Source organism: Entelurus aequoreus, linkage group LG27 (genome assembly GCF_033978785.1).
Source record: "Entelurus aequoreus isolate RoL-2023_Sb linkage group LG27, RoL_Eaeq_v1.1, whole genome shotgun sequence".
NCBI classification, from domain to species: Eukaryota; Metazoa; Chordata; class Actinopteri; order Syngnathiformes; family Syngnathidae; genus Entelurus; species Entelurus aequoreus.
This window is the reverse complement of record NC_084757.1, coordinates 545870-562819: the sequence shown is the minus strand read 5'-3', so window position 1 is coordinate 562819 and position 16950 is coordinate 545870. Positions and strand designations below refer to the sequence as shown.

The window sequence follows — 16950 nt, the reverse complement described above, 5'->3', positions numbered from 1 at the left end:
TATTATTTTTAGGTTTAAATTAATAGAATTAGCTAAAATACTGGCATGAAACATTAGCGTGCTAACATAGGAAAAGTTAGCCGACTTCTAAAATGGCGCCAAGTATCAAAATCCATGAATTTTAGGTTCAAATGAGTAAAATTAGCGAAAATACTAGCCTAAACCATTAGCATGCAAACATAGGAAGAGTCAGCCTACTTCTAAAATGGCGCCAAGTATCAAAATCCATGAATTTTAGGTTCAAATGAGTAAAATTAGCTAAAATACTAGCCTAAACCATTAGCATGCAAACATAGGAAGAGTCAGCCTACTTCTAAGATGGCGCCAAGTATCAATATCCATGATTTTTAGGTTTGATTGAATAAAATTAGCTAAAATACTTGCATTAAATGTTAGCATGCTAAAATACGAAACGTTAGCTTACTTCTAAGATGGCGCCAAGTATCAATATCCATGATTTTTAGGTTTGATTTAATAAAATTTGCTAAAACACTTGCATTAAATGTTAGCATGCTAAAATAGGAAACATTAGCTTACTTTTAAGATGGCGCCAAGTATCAGAATCCATGATTTTTAGGTTTAAATTAATAGAATTAGCTAAAATACTGGCATGAAACATTAGCGTGCTAACATAGGAAAAGTTAGCCGACTTCTAAAATGGCGCCAAGTACCAATATCCATGAATTTTAGGTGTGATTGAATAAAATTTGCTAAAATACTTGCATTAAATGTTAGCACGCTAAAATGGGAAACGTTAGCTTATTTCTAAGATGGCGCCAAGTATCAGAACCTATTATTTTTAGGTTTAAATTAATAGAATTAGCTAAAATACTGGCATGAAACATTAGCGTGCTAACATAGGAAAAGTTAGCCGACTTCTAAAATGGCGCCAAGTATCAAAATCCATGAATTTTAGGTTCAAATGAGTAAAATTAGCGAAAATACTAGCCTAAACCATTAGCATGCAAACATAGGAAGAGTCAGCCTACTTCTAAAATGGCGCCAAGTATCAAAATCCATGAATTTTAGGTTCAAATGAGTAAAATTAGCTAAAATACTAGCCTAAACCATTAGCGTGCTAACATAGGAAAAGTTAGCCGACTTCTAAAATGGCGCCAAGTATCAAAATCCATGAATTTAATGTAAAAAAAAAAAAAAGTTTTTGTTTTGTTTTTTACTCATAAAGAAATACAATCATGTGTGCTTACGGACTGTATCCCTGCAGACTGTATTGATTTATATTGATATATAATGTATATATTGTGTTTTTTATGTTGATTTAATTAAAAAAATAAAAATACACTACCGTTCAAAAGTTTGGGGTCACCCAAACAATTTTGTGGAATATCCTTCATTTCTAAGAACAAGAACAGACTGTCGAGTTTCAGATGAAAGTTCTCTTTTTCTGGCCATTTTGAGCGTTTAATTGACCCCACAAATGTGATGCTCCAGAAACTCAATCTGCTCAAAGGAAGGTCAGTTGTGTAGCTTCTGTAACGAGCTAAACTGTTTTCAGATGTGTGAACATGATTGCACAAGGCTTTTCTAATCATCAATTAGCCTTCTGAGCCAATGAGCAAACACATTGTACCATTAGAACACTGGAGTGATAGTTGCTGGAAATGGGCCTCTATACACCTATGTAGATATTGCACCAAAAACCAGACATTTGCAGCTAGAATAGTCATTTACCACATTAGCAATGTATAGAGTGTATTTCTTTCAAGTTAAGACTAGTTTAAAGTTATCTTCATTGAAAAGTACAGTGCTTTTCCTTCAAAAATAAGGACATTTCAATGTGACCCCAAACTTGTGAACGGTAGTGTAAATAACACATTTTTTATTTTTTATTTTTTTTATTTCTTGTGCGGCCGCGGCCCGGTACCAATCGGCCCGGTGGTTGGGGACCACTGATGTAGAGTGTTTTACTTGTTTTAAGTGTTTTGGTCCTAAATGATCTCAGTAAGATATTACAGCTTGTTGCTGAGATTTGATGAGCTATAATAAGTAAAACATGCTTGAAACTAGAATATCAACTGTTGTGTCATCAACACTCACAAGTATAAAACTACTTTTTTAAAGTAATCATTTCTTATTTCAAGCATGAAAAAAAAAATCATGACTTTGACACAATTGTGTCTCATAATTAAAACAGATGACAGCCAAATGGACTTTGCTGTTTTATTTTCAATGAAACAATAGAAAATAGGTACTCATATAGTAGTACAGTTGGCACAGTACAGTAAACTGACAGTTAATATTTAAACATTTAACATTTCAAACAATTTTGAACAGAAATAGTTCATGCACATTCAGATAAATTCCTCAAAATTACAATTAAAAAAATGTTGGCCGGGGGCCGGGCTGTATATATGCGCACTAATTGACTGAAAGAGCACACACTTGGCGCGATGATGTCATGTTATCCATGGAAAAATGCATTTTTAGACCATATGATTTGCCTGAGCGGCTAGGAGACCCCGAGAGTAACAAGCGCTTGCCTTGTTGCCTTTCCATTAAGAACAATAAATGAGTTTTTAGTGTAAGTTTGCTGGTTTCAAGAAATGTAATATCATTATGTCAAGATATTGGCACTAGCATTTACTTCATTTAAGAATATTTTTCAACATATTGAGCAAAAAGGTCATATATTTGTTTTTTCTACCAAGAAAAGTGCACTTGTTATTAGTGAGAATATACTTATTTTAAGGTATTTTTGGGTTCATTGAAGTTAGCTAATTTTACTTGTTTTGGAAAGTCTTGACAAGCCACAATTTCTTGTTCTATTGGCAGATAATTTTGCTTAGTTCAAATAAAATACCCCTCATGTTTGTATTTTTTTTCTTGTTTTTGAACACTTGACTTTTTGCAGTGTAGTGTGTGTGTGTGACAATCATTGGTACTTTAACTTTATCTTTAATACATAATAATAATGCATATATACTAGGGATGTCCGATAATATCGGCCTGCCGATATTATCTGCCGATATATGCGTTAAAATGTAATATCAGAAATGATCGGTATCGTTTTTTTTTATTATCGGTATCGTTTTTTGTTGTTGTTTTTTTTTATTAAATCCACATAAAAAACACAAGATACACTTACAATTAGTGCACCAACCCAAAAAACCTCCCTCCCCCATTTACACTCATTCACACAAAAGGGTTGTTTCTTTCTGTTATTAATATTCTGCTTCCTACATTATATATGAATATATATCAATACAGTCTGCAAGGGATACAGTCCGTAAGCACACATGATTGTGCGTGCTGCTGGTCCACTAATAATACTAGCCTTTAACAGTTCATTTTACTCATTTTCATTCATTACTAGTTTCTATGTAACTGTTTTTATATTGTTTTACTTTCTTTTTTATTCAAGAAAATGTTTTTAATTTATTTATCTTATTTTATTTGATTCATTTTTTTAAAAAGTACCTTATCTTCACCATACCTGGTTGTCCAAATTAGGCATAATAATGTGTTAATTCCACGACTGTATATATCGGTTGATATTGGTATCGGTTGATATCGGTAATTAAAGAGTTGGACAATATCGGAATATCGGATATCGGCAAAAAGCCATTATCGGACATCCCTAATATATACCCTTTCAAAACTTGTATTTCTCGTGTATTTTAACACTGTAAACTCTCCCAAGTTAGGTAAAACAAACACAAACAATAGAATATACTTTGTCAGCAACATTTTGCCAACACGCTTGACAAAAAAACAAATTCGATAAATGTATTTTGGAGCCAGCAAAATGTCACAATCGCAGGCCACGCCTCCTTCCAGGACGCTCGCTGACATGCGAGGCGAGTGCGCCGCCGCCAGCCAGCAGCTTCACGCCGTCTGCCAGAACCTTCAGTCCAGAGGGACGCAGGAGAGCGCCTCCAGTGGTACGGAGGCATGGACCCTGGAGAGGCAGCTGAAGACCAAGCTCCGAGAGGCCATGCAGCTTCAGGGCCGCTGGGATGCAGAGAAAGTGGTGCTCAACTCCAGGTAAAGTCCACCGTAACCAAGAAACTATCGACGACGACGGTTGTGTCCTGAGGAACTCTCGTGTCTTCATGTCGGTGCGCTCAGGGTCGTTGAGCTGGCGGACGCAGTGGAGCACCTTTGCAGCCTAAACAGCGAGAAAGACGCCGCCCTTACTAGCCTGCAGAGCAGCTTGGACACCATGGTGAGATGTGAGCAGTCAGGATTGGTGTGTTGAATCACTTGAAGTCTGGTCCCAATCAACGCTCCCTCTAAGGCAGGGGTCACCAACGCGGTGCCCGCGGGCACCAGGTAGCCCGTAAGGACCAGATGAGTAGCCCGCTGGCCTGTTCTAAAAATAGCTCAAATAGCAGCACTTACCAGTGAGCTGCCTCTATTTTTTAAATTGTATTTATTTACTAGCAAGCTGGTCTCGCTTTGCCCGACATTTTTAATTCTAAGAGAGACAAAACTCAAATAGAATTTGAAAATCCAAGAAAATATTTTAAAGACTTGGTCTTCACTTGTTTAAATAAATTCATGATTTTTTTTACTTAGCTTCTTATAACTTTCAGAAAGACAATTTTAGACAAAAAATACAACCTTAAAAATGATTTTAGGATTTTTAAACACATGTACCTTTTTACCTTTTAAATTCCTTCCTCTTCTTTCCTGACAATGTAAATCAATGTTCAAGTAAATTACTTTTTTTTATTGTAAAGAATAATAAATACATTTTAATTTAATTCTTCATTTTAGCTTCTGTTTTTTCGACGAAGAATATTTGTGAAATATTTCTTCAAACTTTATATGATTAAAATGCAAAAAAATTATTCTGGCAAATTTAGAAAATCCGTAGAATCAAATTTAAATCTTATTTCAAAGTCTTTTGAATTTCTTTTAACATTTTTGTTCTGGAAAATCTAGAAGAAATAACGATTTGTCTTTGTTAGAAATATAGCTTGGTCCAATTTGTTATATATTCTAACAAAGTTTAGATTGGATTTTAACCTATTTAAAACATGTCATCCAAATTCTAAAATTAATCTTAATCAGGAAAAATTACTAATGATATTCCATAAATTATTTTTTTAATTTTTTCAAAAAGATTCGAATTAGCTAGTTTTTCTCTTCTTTTTTTCGGTTGAATTTTGAATTTTAAAGAGTCGAAATTGAAGATAAACTGTTTCAAAATGTAATTGTCATTTTTTTCATGTTTTCTCCTCTTTTAAACCGTTCAATTAAGTGTAAATATCATTTATTATTAATAATAACATAGAGTTAAAGGTAAATTGAGCAAATTGGCTATTTCTGGCAATGTATTTAAGTGTGTATCAAACTGGTAGCCCTTCGCATTAATCACTACCCAAGAAGTAGCTCTTGGTTTCAAAAAGGTTGGTGACCCCTGCTCTAAGGCAATGGTTCTTAACCTGGGTTCGATGGAACCCTAGGGCAGTGGTTCTCAAATGGGGGTACGCGTACCCCTGGGGGTACTTGAAGGTATGCCAAGGGGTACGTGAGATTTTTTTTAAATGTCTGTCAAAAAGAACTGTGAAAAGAAACGCAACAATGCAATATTCAGTGTTGACATGTTAGATTTAGAATTAAGTTCATGAATCCAGATGGATCTCTATTACAATCCCCAAAGAGGGCACATTAAGTTGATGATTACTTCCATGTGTAGGAATCTTTATTTATAATCGAATCAGTTGTTTATTTTTTAACAAGTTTTTAGTTATTTGTATATCTTTTTTTTCCAAATAGTTCAAGAAAGACCACAACAAATGAGCAATATTTTGCACTGTTATACAATTTAATAAATCAGAAACTGATGACATAGTGCTGTATTTTACTCTTTATCTCTTTTTTTCAACCAAAAATGATTTGCTCTGATTAGGGGGTACTTGAATTAAAAACATTTTCACAGGGGGTACATCACTGAAAAAAGGTTGAGAACCACTGCCCTAGGGGTTCGGTGAGTCAGGCTCAGGGGTTCGGCGGAGGTCAAAACACACCCGACTCATCGTGTAAATACAAACTTCTCCCTATCGGCGTATTACGGATACGACAACAGCGGAAGTCAGACTGATTTGCGGGTGTGTAATTTGTTGTGAGTTTATGCACTTTGTTGGTTTTGTTGTTTGAACAAGGTGATGTTCATGCACGCTTCATTTTGTGCACCAGTAATAAAACATGGTAACACTTTAGTATGGGGAACATATTCACCATTAATTAGTTGCTTATTAACATGCAAATTAGTAACATATTGGCTCTTAACTAGTCATTATTAAGTACTTATTAATGCCTTATTCAGCACGGCCTTATTATAACCCTAACTCTCTAACCCTGGCCCTAACCCTCTAACCAAAAAACTCTAAATTAAGTCTTTGTTACTTAGAATATGTTCCCCTAGTGTCCAAAAAACTCTAAATTAAGTCTTTGTTACTTAGAATATGTTCCCTTATTGTCCAAAAAACTCTAAATTAAGTCTTTGTTACTTAGAATATGTTCCCTTATTGTCCAAAAAACTGTAAATTAAGTCTTTGTTACTTAGAATATGTTCCCCTAGTGTCCAAAAAACTCTAAATTAAGTCTTTGTTACTTAGAATATGTTCCCCTAGTGTCCAAAAAACTCTAAATTAAGTCTTTGTTACTTAGAATATGTTCCCCTAGTGTCCAAAAAACTCTAAATTAAGTCTTTGTTACTTAGAATATGTTCCCCTAGTGTCCAAAAAACTCTAAATTAAGTCTTTGTTACTTAGAATATGTTCCCCTAGTGTCCAAAAAACTCTAAATTAAGTCTTTGTTACTTAGAATATGTTCCCCTAGTGTCCAAAAAACTCTAAATTAAGTCTTTGTTACTTAGAATATGTTCCCTTATTGTCCAAAAAACTCTAAATTAAGTCTTTGTTACTTAGAATATGTTCCCCTAGTGTCCAAAAAACTCTAAATTAAGTCTTTGTTACTTAGAATATGTTCCCTTATTGTCCAAAAAACTCTAAATTAAGTCTTTGTTACTTAGAATATGTTCCCCTAGTGTCCAAAAAACTCTAAATTAAGTCTTTGTTACTTAGAATATGTTCCCTTAGTGTCCAAAAAACTCTAAATTAAGTCTTTGTTACTTAGAATATGTTCCCCTAGTGTCCAAAAAACTCTAAATTAAGTCTTTGTTACTTAGAATATGTTCCCCTAGTGTCCAAAAAACTCTAAATTAAGTCTTTGTTACTTAGAATATGTTCCCCTAGTGTCCAAAAAACTCTAAATTAAGTCTTTGTTACTTAGAATATGTTCCCTTATTGTCCAAAAAACTCTAAATTAAGTCTTTGTTACTTAGAATATGTTCCCCTAGTGTCCAAAAAACTCTAAATTAAGTCTTTGTTACTTAGAATATGTTCCCTTATTGTCCAAAAAACTCTAAATTAAGTCTTTGTTACTTAGAATATGTTCCCCTAGTGTCCAAAAAACTCTAAATTAAGTCTTTGTTACTTAGAATATGTTCCCTTAGTGTCCAAAAAACTCTAAATTAAGTCTTTGTTACTTAGAATATGTTCCCCTAGTGTCCAAAAAACTCTAAATTAAGTCTTTGTTACTTAGAATATGTTCCCCTAGTGTCCAAAAAACTCTAAATTAAGTCTTTGTTACTTAGAATATGTTCCCTTATTGTCCAAAAAACTCTAAATTAAGTCTTTGTTACTTAGAATATGTTCCCCATACTAAAGTGTTACCAAAAACATATAACTTTGTCTTGAATTTGAAAAAAACCCACATTTTATTTTTCACTAAAGAAGGGTTGGGTGAATGTGCATATGAAACTGGTGGGGTTCGGTACCTCCAACAAGGTTAAGAACCACTGACATAAGGTGCGCAGAGTCAGAGAGAGAGAGAGTTAAGATAAACGCGCATGCGTCGCCAGGCTCTTCTTTTTATCCATAGATTTATCAGATTGAATTTTTTATTATCTATAGCAGGGGTGTCAAAAGTGTGGCCATTTGCGGCCCACAGCTAATGTTTTAAAGGCCCACGGCACATTCTAAAAATACCATTAAAATAAACAAAAACATAACAAAAGTGAAATAAAAAAGCTTAAAGGTGAAATGTAATTTAGAAAAAGTTGCAATGTTGACTAATAAAACAAAGCTGTTTTTTTTTCATTCAAAACTGTCATTGCTCAAAACATAATATTGAATCAAAATCAATGTTATTTTGAATTATTGACCTATCCAAGGTTCCCATTACTTCACATCAAATATTCCACTAAGAAAAATATTTTTGGTGGCAGATTTTGCAAATTTGGTAAATAAATAACCAAAACATTTATATTTTGTTGCTTTCTTACTGTACCGAAAATGAACCGAACCGTGACCTCTAAACCGAGGTACGTACCGAACCGAAATTTTTGTGTACCGTTACACCCCTAGTTCATACAAATATATATTTTACAGACAGAAAGTTGCACTCTATCCCGTGCTTACATTTCATTGTCCAACATGACAATGTTTTAAGGGGAATTAAATGAGATCTCTGAAAGGGGTACACATTCTTTCCAAAGTAGGACCCACCCACACTGGTACATATACACTACCGTTCAAAAGTTTGGGGTCACATTAAAATGTCCTTATTTTTCAATGAAGATAACTTTAAACTAGTCTTAACTTTAAAGAAATACACTCTATACATTGCTAATGTGCTAAATGACTATTCTAGCTGCAAATGTCTGGTTTTTGGTGCAATATCTACATAGGTGTATAGAGGCCCATTTCCAGCAACTATCACTCCAGTGTTCTAATGGTACAATGTGTTTGCTCGTTGGCTCAGAAGGCTAATTGATGATTAGAAAACCCTTGTGCAATCATGTTCACACATCTGAAAACAGTTTAGCTCGTTACAGAAGCTACAAAACTGGGGCCGTACTTATCAAGCTTCTTAGAGTGCCATTTTACACTTAAGTCCTGAGAATTTGCGAAATTTAGTCCTACTCTCAAACTTAAGAATAAAAGCTTTTTATCAACGTTCTTAAGTCTAAGAATCACTCCTACTCGCCACGATATTTAAGAGACCTTCAGAGGTGTCTTAAGTGGTTAGGAGTTGCCAGCAGAGGATGGCACTGAGGCGAGAGAGACGTGCGCGAACGTTCAGGGAACGGAACAATGTTGTTGTTTTTTTTGATGACGAGCAGCTGATCAAACGGTATCGTTTAGACAGAGCGGATATTATTTTTGTCACAGATTTAATACTTTTCGATTCCTTGTTGATTTCTGCATTTGTCTGCAGTGGGCATATAGCCGGCGGGGACTAGTTTGTTTTGTATTATTTTGTAGTTTATTGTCAAAATATACACTCCCATTGTCCACTTAAATATTTCCAAGATATTTCTTTATTCTTAGACAACGGATTCCCTTCCGTGATTGGTCATTTCTATGGACACAGAAATGACGTCACCTAAAATTCCGTTTACGGCACATAGTAATGTCGTAATTCAGCTCTGAGTGTGACACTTAAGATTCAGTCCTACACTTCGCTGAAAGTGTGAGTAAGACGCTTGATAACTAACTTTTAAGTGCAGCTTTCAGCGAAGAATTTATTTACTCTTAAGTCAACTCTTAGCAGACTTCTTAGGAGTAATTCTAAGAAGCTTGATAAGTACGGCCCCAGACCTTCCTTTGAGCAGATTGAGTTTCTGGAGCATCACATTTGTGGGGTCAATTAAACGCTCAAAATGGCCAGAAAAAGAGAACTTTCATCTGAAACTCGACAGTCTATTCTTGTTTTTAGAAATGAAGGCTATTCCACAAAATTGTTTGGGTGACCCCAAACTTGAACGGTAGTGTAACTCATGAAATAAAGATTGTTTTTGTTATTTTCTTCGTAAGTGGGCCAAATCACTTAAATTAGAAAACAATAATTAATAATAAAAGATTGAACTTGTTGTTAAGTCAGGTTTGGGACGGGTGTGATGCTGGTGTGGCCACAGTGTGCACGTCTGTTCACACTGTGCTCTGCAAGTTTTTGCCTTTGCTCTAAATTGGAGGGAACATTAGTCCCAATGTTTTGATCAACTTCAAGTAGCAGCAGTCTGGGAAGCGTCAGGCTGGTGTTGTTTGCCTTGCCATCACAATTTCCTGCTCAGGAGACGAGGAGAACTGAGGACAGAGCAGCGATGGAAACTCTCCGCGCAGAGAACCGAGCCCTCCAGAACATGATCTGCAATGTCCATAAGGTCAGGTGAAAACAACGGATCCCAAAGTGCTGACTCTGTGCAAACATCCACGTCGTAACACCAGCCGCTGTCCTCAATTGCTGTCCAGCTGGTGGCGGGTGAAGTTGAATGCGCTGCGTCTGAGGGTCGTTCTCCACCGCCAAACACCACCTTGATGGCGGTGCAGTCTGCCCTATCCAAGCACCAGAAACAAACACAGGTCTGCCGTCCTTTTCCCCACTCAATAATCCTGACTTCTACATGATAAGCTTGTCGAATCATTCCAAATGAGGAACATACTTGTACACCAAAACGACAGCACCTTGGCGGTCGCCTGGACGCGGCGTCGGAGGAAGTGGACGCACTGCGCGGTCAGCTGCAGCGTAGCGACTGTGCGAGGCGGGAGCTGGAGACGAGGATGCAGGAGGTGATGGAGGAAAGTCAGGAGGCCCTGAAGGAATGTCTCAGAGAGCGTGACAGCGCTCGCTCTTCGCTGGAGGTCATCTCGAGGTACTTTTCAGGCTTCGGGAATGCACATTTCTCACACAAAAGGGTCACCCAAACCGAGACAGTTCCTTTTCAGAGGGGACATTTTGGCCATATTCGCACTCCAGGTCAATTCCAATTTTTTGGCCCAAATGCAAACTGTATCTGATTTTTTCATGTCAGCGTAAAAAGTGCAAGGTCGAATTTGTCATATGGGGATATATGTGACCCATCCATCCATCCATCTTCCTCCGCTTATCCGAGGTCGGGTCGCGGGGGCAGCAGCCTAAGCAGGGAAACCCAGACTTCCCTCTCCCCAGCCACTTCGTCCAGCTCCTCCCGGGGGATCCCGAGGCGTTCCCAGGCCAGCCGGGAGACATAGTCTTCCCAACGTGTCCTGGGTCTTCCCCGTGGTCTCCTACCGGTTGGACGTGCCCTAAACACCTCCCGAGGGAGGCGTTCGGGTGGCATCCTGACCAGATGCCCGAACCACCTCATCTGGCTCCTCTCCATGTGGAGGAGCAGTGGCTTTACTTTGAGCTTCTCACCCTATCTCTAAGGGAGAGCCCCACCACCCGGCGGAGGAAACTCATTTCGGCCGCCTGTACCCGTGATCCTGTCCATTCGGTCATGACCCAAAGCTCATGACCATAGGTGAGGATGGGAACGTAGATCGACCGGTAAATTGAGAGCTTTGCCTTCCGGCTCAGCTCCTTCTTCACCACAACGGACCGATACAGCGTCCGCATTACTGAAGACGCCGCACCGATCCGCCGGTCGATCTCACGGTCCACTTTTCCCTCACTCGTGAACAAGACTCTTAGGTACTTGAACTCCTCCACTTGGGGCAGGGTCTCCTCCCCAACCCGGAGATGGCACTCCACCCTTTTCCGGGCGAGAACCACGGACTCGGACTTGGAGGTGCTGATTCTCATCCCAGTCGCTTCACACTCGGCTGCGAAACGATCCAGTGAGAGCTGAAGATCCTGGCCAGACGAAGCCATCAGGACCACATCATCTGCAAAAAGCAGAGACCTAATCCTGCAGCCACCAAACCAGATCCCCTCAACGCCCTGACTGCGCCTAGAAATTCTGTCCATAAAAGTTATGAACAGAATCGGTGACCCGTGCTGGCAAAATGAGTCGGAATACTCACAGGCTAATTTTGACCTACAGGCAAATAAGTGAAAAAAAATGTATCTTGGTTGAAATTGAGATTTTCACAAAAATGAGTCCATAAAGCCACAATCTAGCGATCCCAATCATCGAAATAGCAAGAAAACATCTTAAAGGCCTACTGAAAGCCACTACTACCAACCACGCAGTCTGATAGTTTATATATCAATGATGAAATCTTAACATTATAACACATGCCAATACGGCCGGGTTAACTTATAAAGTGACATTTTAAATTTGCCGCTAAACTTCCCGTTCGAAACGCCTCTGAGGATGACGTATGCGCGTGACGTAGACCGGCGAACACGGGTATGCCTTCCACATTGAAGCCAATACGAAAAAGCTCTGTTTTCATTTCATAATTCCACAGTATTCTGGACATCTGTGTTCGTGAATCTGTTGCAATCATGTTCATTGCATTATGGAGAAAGAAGCTGAGCAAGCAAAGAAGAAAGTTGTCGGTGCGAAATGGACGTATTTTTCGAACGTAGTCAGCCACAACAGTACACAGCCGGCGCTTCTTTGTTTACATTCCCGAAAGATGCAGTCAAGATGGAAGAACTCGGATAACAGAGACTCTAACCAGGAGGACTTTTGACTTCGATACACAGACGCCTGTAGAGAACTGGGACAACACAGACTCTTACCAGGATTACTTTGATTTGGATGACAAAGACGCAGACGTGCTACTGTGAGTATGCAGCTTTGGCTTCTAAACATTTGATCGCTTGACCGTATGTGCGCAACTTTTTTTTGCGTATGTACGTAACTTTTTTAAAATATATAAGCTTTATGAACCTTGGGTTAGGTGAACGGTCTTTTGGGCTGAGTGATTGTGTGTGTTGATCAGGTGTTTGAATTGTATTGGCGTGTTCTATGGAGCTAGGAGCTAGCAGAGGAGCTAGGAGCTAGCGTAACAAACACGCAGGTGTTTTTATGCAGGATTAATTTGTGGCATATTAAATATAAGCCTGGTTGTGTTGTGGCTAATAGAGTATATATATGTCCTGTGTTTATTTACTGTTGTAGTCATTCCCAGCTGAATATCAGGTCACCCCCGGCTCTCACAGCATCTTCCCTATCTGAATAGCTTCAACTCCCCACTAGTCCTTCACTTGCACTTTACTCATCCACAAATCTTTCATCCTCGCTCAAATTAATGGGGAAATTGTCGCTTTCTCGGTCCGAATCTCTCTCACTTCATGCGGCCATCATTGTAAACAATAGGGAACTTTGCGTATATGTTCAACTGACTACGTCACGCTACTTCCGGTAGGGGCAAGCCTTTTTTTTATCAGATACCAAAAGTTGCGAACTTTATCGTCGTTGTTCTATACTAAATCCTTTCAGCAAAAATATGGCAATATCACGAAATGATCAAGTATGACACATAGAATAGATCTGCTATCCCCGTTTAAATAAAAAAAATTAATTTCAGTAGGCCTTTAAATCACCTTTATTTGAAGGTTTTGTACGAGGTATGTCTTCAGAAATTAGTCCTTTGTGTTAAAATTCCTTGAGAAAATCAAGTGTTTTCAACGCTCACTCGCGGCAATAAGGGGGAATCCCCCTAGCCATATTTGGTATCATTGTGACGCCAAGTTTACCTACTTTCTAAAAATGAGCATGGAATTCTCGATGACGCCATTCTGAACCAATATAATTCGAGTTTTTAAACATGTCCCGACGTAAACAAATCCGGCTTGTTGCTAAGGGGTCGCTGTGAGGCGTACCCTCATTGGTTGAATCACCCCGCGCGGTGCATTGTGGTATCATGGCAGCGCCCTGATGAAAAACAACACACAGTAATTCGAGCGGAATATTTGGGGAAAAAAGGTGATTTTCGAACATTTAATTATTATTTTTGTGGATAAGTTAGACCAGGGGTCACCAACCTTTTTGAAACCAAGAGCTACTTCTTGGGTACTGATTAATGCGAAGGGCTACCAGTTTGATACACACTTAAATAAATGGCCAGAAATTGCCAATTTGCTCAATTTACCTTTAACTCTATGTTATTATTAATAATTAATGATATTAACACTTAATTGAACGGTTTAAAAGAGGAGAAAACACGAAAAAAATGACAATTAAATTTTGAAACATAGTTTATCTCCAATTTCGACTTTTAAAATTCAAAATTCAACCGAAAAAAAGAAGAGAAAAACTAGCTAATTCGAATCTTTTTTTAAAAATTTAAAAAAGAATTTATGGAACATCATTAGTCATTTTTCCTGATTAAGATTAATTTTAGAATTTTGATGACATGTTTTAAATAGGTTAAAATCCAATCTGCACTTTGTTAGAATATATAACAAATTGGACCAAGCTATATTTCTAACAAAGAAAAATCATTATTTCTTCTATATTTTCCAGAACAAAAATTTTAAAAGAAATTCAAAAGACTTTGAAATAAGATTTAAATTTGATTCTACGGATTTTCTAGATTTGCCAGAATCATTTTTTTGAATTTTAATCATAATAAGTTTGAAGAAATATTTAACAAATATTCTTTGTCGAAAAAACAGAAGCTAAAATGAAGAATTAAATTAAAATGTATTTATTAGTCTGTACAATAAAAAAAATAAATTTACTTGAACATTGATTTAAATTGTCAGGAAAGAAGAGGAAGGAATTTAAAAGGTAAAAAGGTATAGGTTTAAAAATCCTAAAATCATTTTTAAGGTTGTATTTTTTCTCTAAAATTGTCTTTCTGAAAGTTATAAGAAGCAAAGTAAAAAAATTTATGAATTTATTTAAACAAGTGAAGACCAAGTCTTTAAAATATTTTCTTGGATTTTCAAATTCTATTTGAGTTTTGTCTCTCTTAGAATTAAAAATGTCGAGCAAAGCGAGACCAGCTTGCTAGTAAATAAATACAATTTAAAAAATAGAGGCAGCTCACTGGTAAGTGCTCCTATTTGAGCTATTTTTAGAACAGGCCAGCGGGCTACTCATATGGTCCTTACGGGCTACCTGGTGCCCGCGGGCACCGCGTTGGTGACCCCTGAGTTAGACTGTTTTACATTCCGTAATGGATTTAGAAGGTGGAGAGGGTACACAGGCGGTTGCAAGTGCGCTAAATTCACTGCAGTCGGCGAATCTTCTTAGTGCTGCTGGTCAGGAATATTAAGGACAGCTGACCAGCTGACAAACTGACCAGTGAACAAAAAAACTGTGACATAACAGTGTTGAAATTTTTGTACATAACCGTTTTCAATAGAGTTGAATATATATTTTTCCTTTAGACATGGGATTTGACTTTAATTGTACCAATTTTGGTGTTGCTACAAGGACTTTTAAGGTATGGTTGCTATGGAGTTTTGTTTTGGAACATTCTGTTCTGGAACAGTAACCTTTAAGCTGGTTTTTCTCAAAACGGACCCTCAAACTTGGTCGACTTCAATCGGATGTAACTCGGTCATTTTCTGTCCCGATTCCAACAAACCATATATCATTTTGAAGGTCTTTAGATGGAGAATGTGTAAATAACAATAACTCAGTTTTAAAAATTTCCTCATTGTGACTCATTTTGCCAGCACAGGTCACATATGTCGAATATATCAATATCAATATATCACCAAGAAAAATTCCTAGTTTGTGAACCCGTTCTCAAACAATGGCAATAAAAACTATTCTGATTCTGATATATGCGATGTGTCAGGTTCAAACACTGATGACATCTATTAAACAAGACAAGAAGCAAAGAATCAAACAGAGACAGAATTAAATTTGGACTCAATTTTGAGGAGAGATGTGACAGTCGTCCACGCTCTGACGAAAAAAGGTTTACGTCTCCTCCTTTATTTAGATATTCAACGTTTACACAACAACACATGTCTCAACAGGAATGGGGGGGTATGTAAACAGCTCTTGTTTTTGGTCACATTGAAGACAAAAGAAAAAGATGCCTCGGGCTTGGGCTCGTCCTGGATTCGGCTTGAGCATGTCTTCGATGACAATAGATAACCCCTCCCGTCTCCTCTCATCGTACACAGTGGAATTTTCCAAGCCTTTGACTTGGTGGAACAAAGACAGCTCTCATCTGTTCGCTGGAACTCAGAACGGAAAGTTTTTTGATAATTTACATACGATTTTTCTGACACCATGCATCCTCAAAGTGAACTCTCCCGCGCTCAGGTCGCGCTCATCCGACCAGAACGTCAACAAAAAGCGATGAGCGTCATAATAATACAAAATAAATGGAGCAGAAAACAGATGAAAACAAGGCTTTAGGTACTCACATGAACGTTTTACCACCCCTGTCTCCGACTGCTCACCCACAGACACGCCCTTCAAGCAGACATCGAAGCAAAATATCCTGTGAAACTGTCCATCCATCCATCCATTTTCTACCGCTTGTCCCTTTTGGGGTCGCTGGAGCCTATCTCAGCTGCATTCGCACTTTAAGCTTGATTCCTACTCTTAGACCAACGAGCCGATGCTGAAACAGTCAAAATTCATGAAAAAAGGTTTCCTTGCATGTTCATAACAAAATCTCTTTATGTTGTTAACAAAACATCTTACTTGCAAGTACACAAAAAGGGTCCTGGTGAGGTTAAAGGTAAGCAAACTGAATCATAGGCTGCATTTTTGCCAAAACAACAAAAAACTAAATATAACAAATTAATTATAATGGGTAACGGTTTTAACAGACCAGGCTCGTTCGGGGTTTAATTTTGGGACTTCTCACACCCAAAGTGAGAACCATAAGATCCAACTATCTCCCATATTTGGTTGAGCAGGTAGAGCTGCCCTTTGAAGTTTTACATTGCCTCAGATATGTCCTGACCTGTAGCAGTCATTGGGAATGGCCAGCAAAAAAAAACATTTACAGCATTTTTGCCAAGAAAAACTAAATCCAAGCATAAATTGTAATAGGTAACAAAGGTTGGCTTGTCTGGGATTTGAACTCTGGACCTTTCACCACCAAAGCGAGAAGCAGACACCTGGACTAACAAACCTTAGTTCAACGTGCTTTAACTGGCTCCGCCAGATTTGATTGAACAGGTTTTGGACCCAGTTCAGTTTCTGGGACAGCAGAGATCCTTGGTTGTGAATAAGGTTTGATCAGGTAATGGGTGAGTAAATTGAACAGAACCACCATTTAT

The 16950-nt window shown here is 37.7% G+C and overlaps 1 protein-coding gene across 3 annotated transcripts in view; it reads left to right on the top strand.

The window, feature by feature from the left end:
- Positions 1–16950, top strand: part of LOC133644686 (rootletin-like) — a 145077-nt gene that overhangs the window by 38402 nt on the left and 89725 nt on the right. For all 3 annotated transcript variants that reach the window (XM_062039376.1, XM_062039377.1, XM_062039375.1), the window contains exons 9-13: positions 3799–4005; positions 4090–4186; positions 10109–10198; positions 10287–10397; positions 10497–10687. In XM_062039376.1, coding sequence (XP_061895360.1) covers positions 3799–4005; positions 4090–4186; positions 10109–10198; positions 10287–10397; positions 10497–10687 — 696 coding nt within the window. The remainder of the gene's footprint in view (positions 1–3798; positions 4006–4089; positions 4187–10108; positions 10199–10286; positions 10398–10496; positions 10688–16950) is intronic.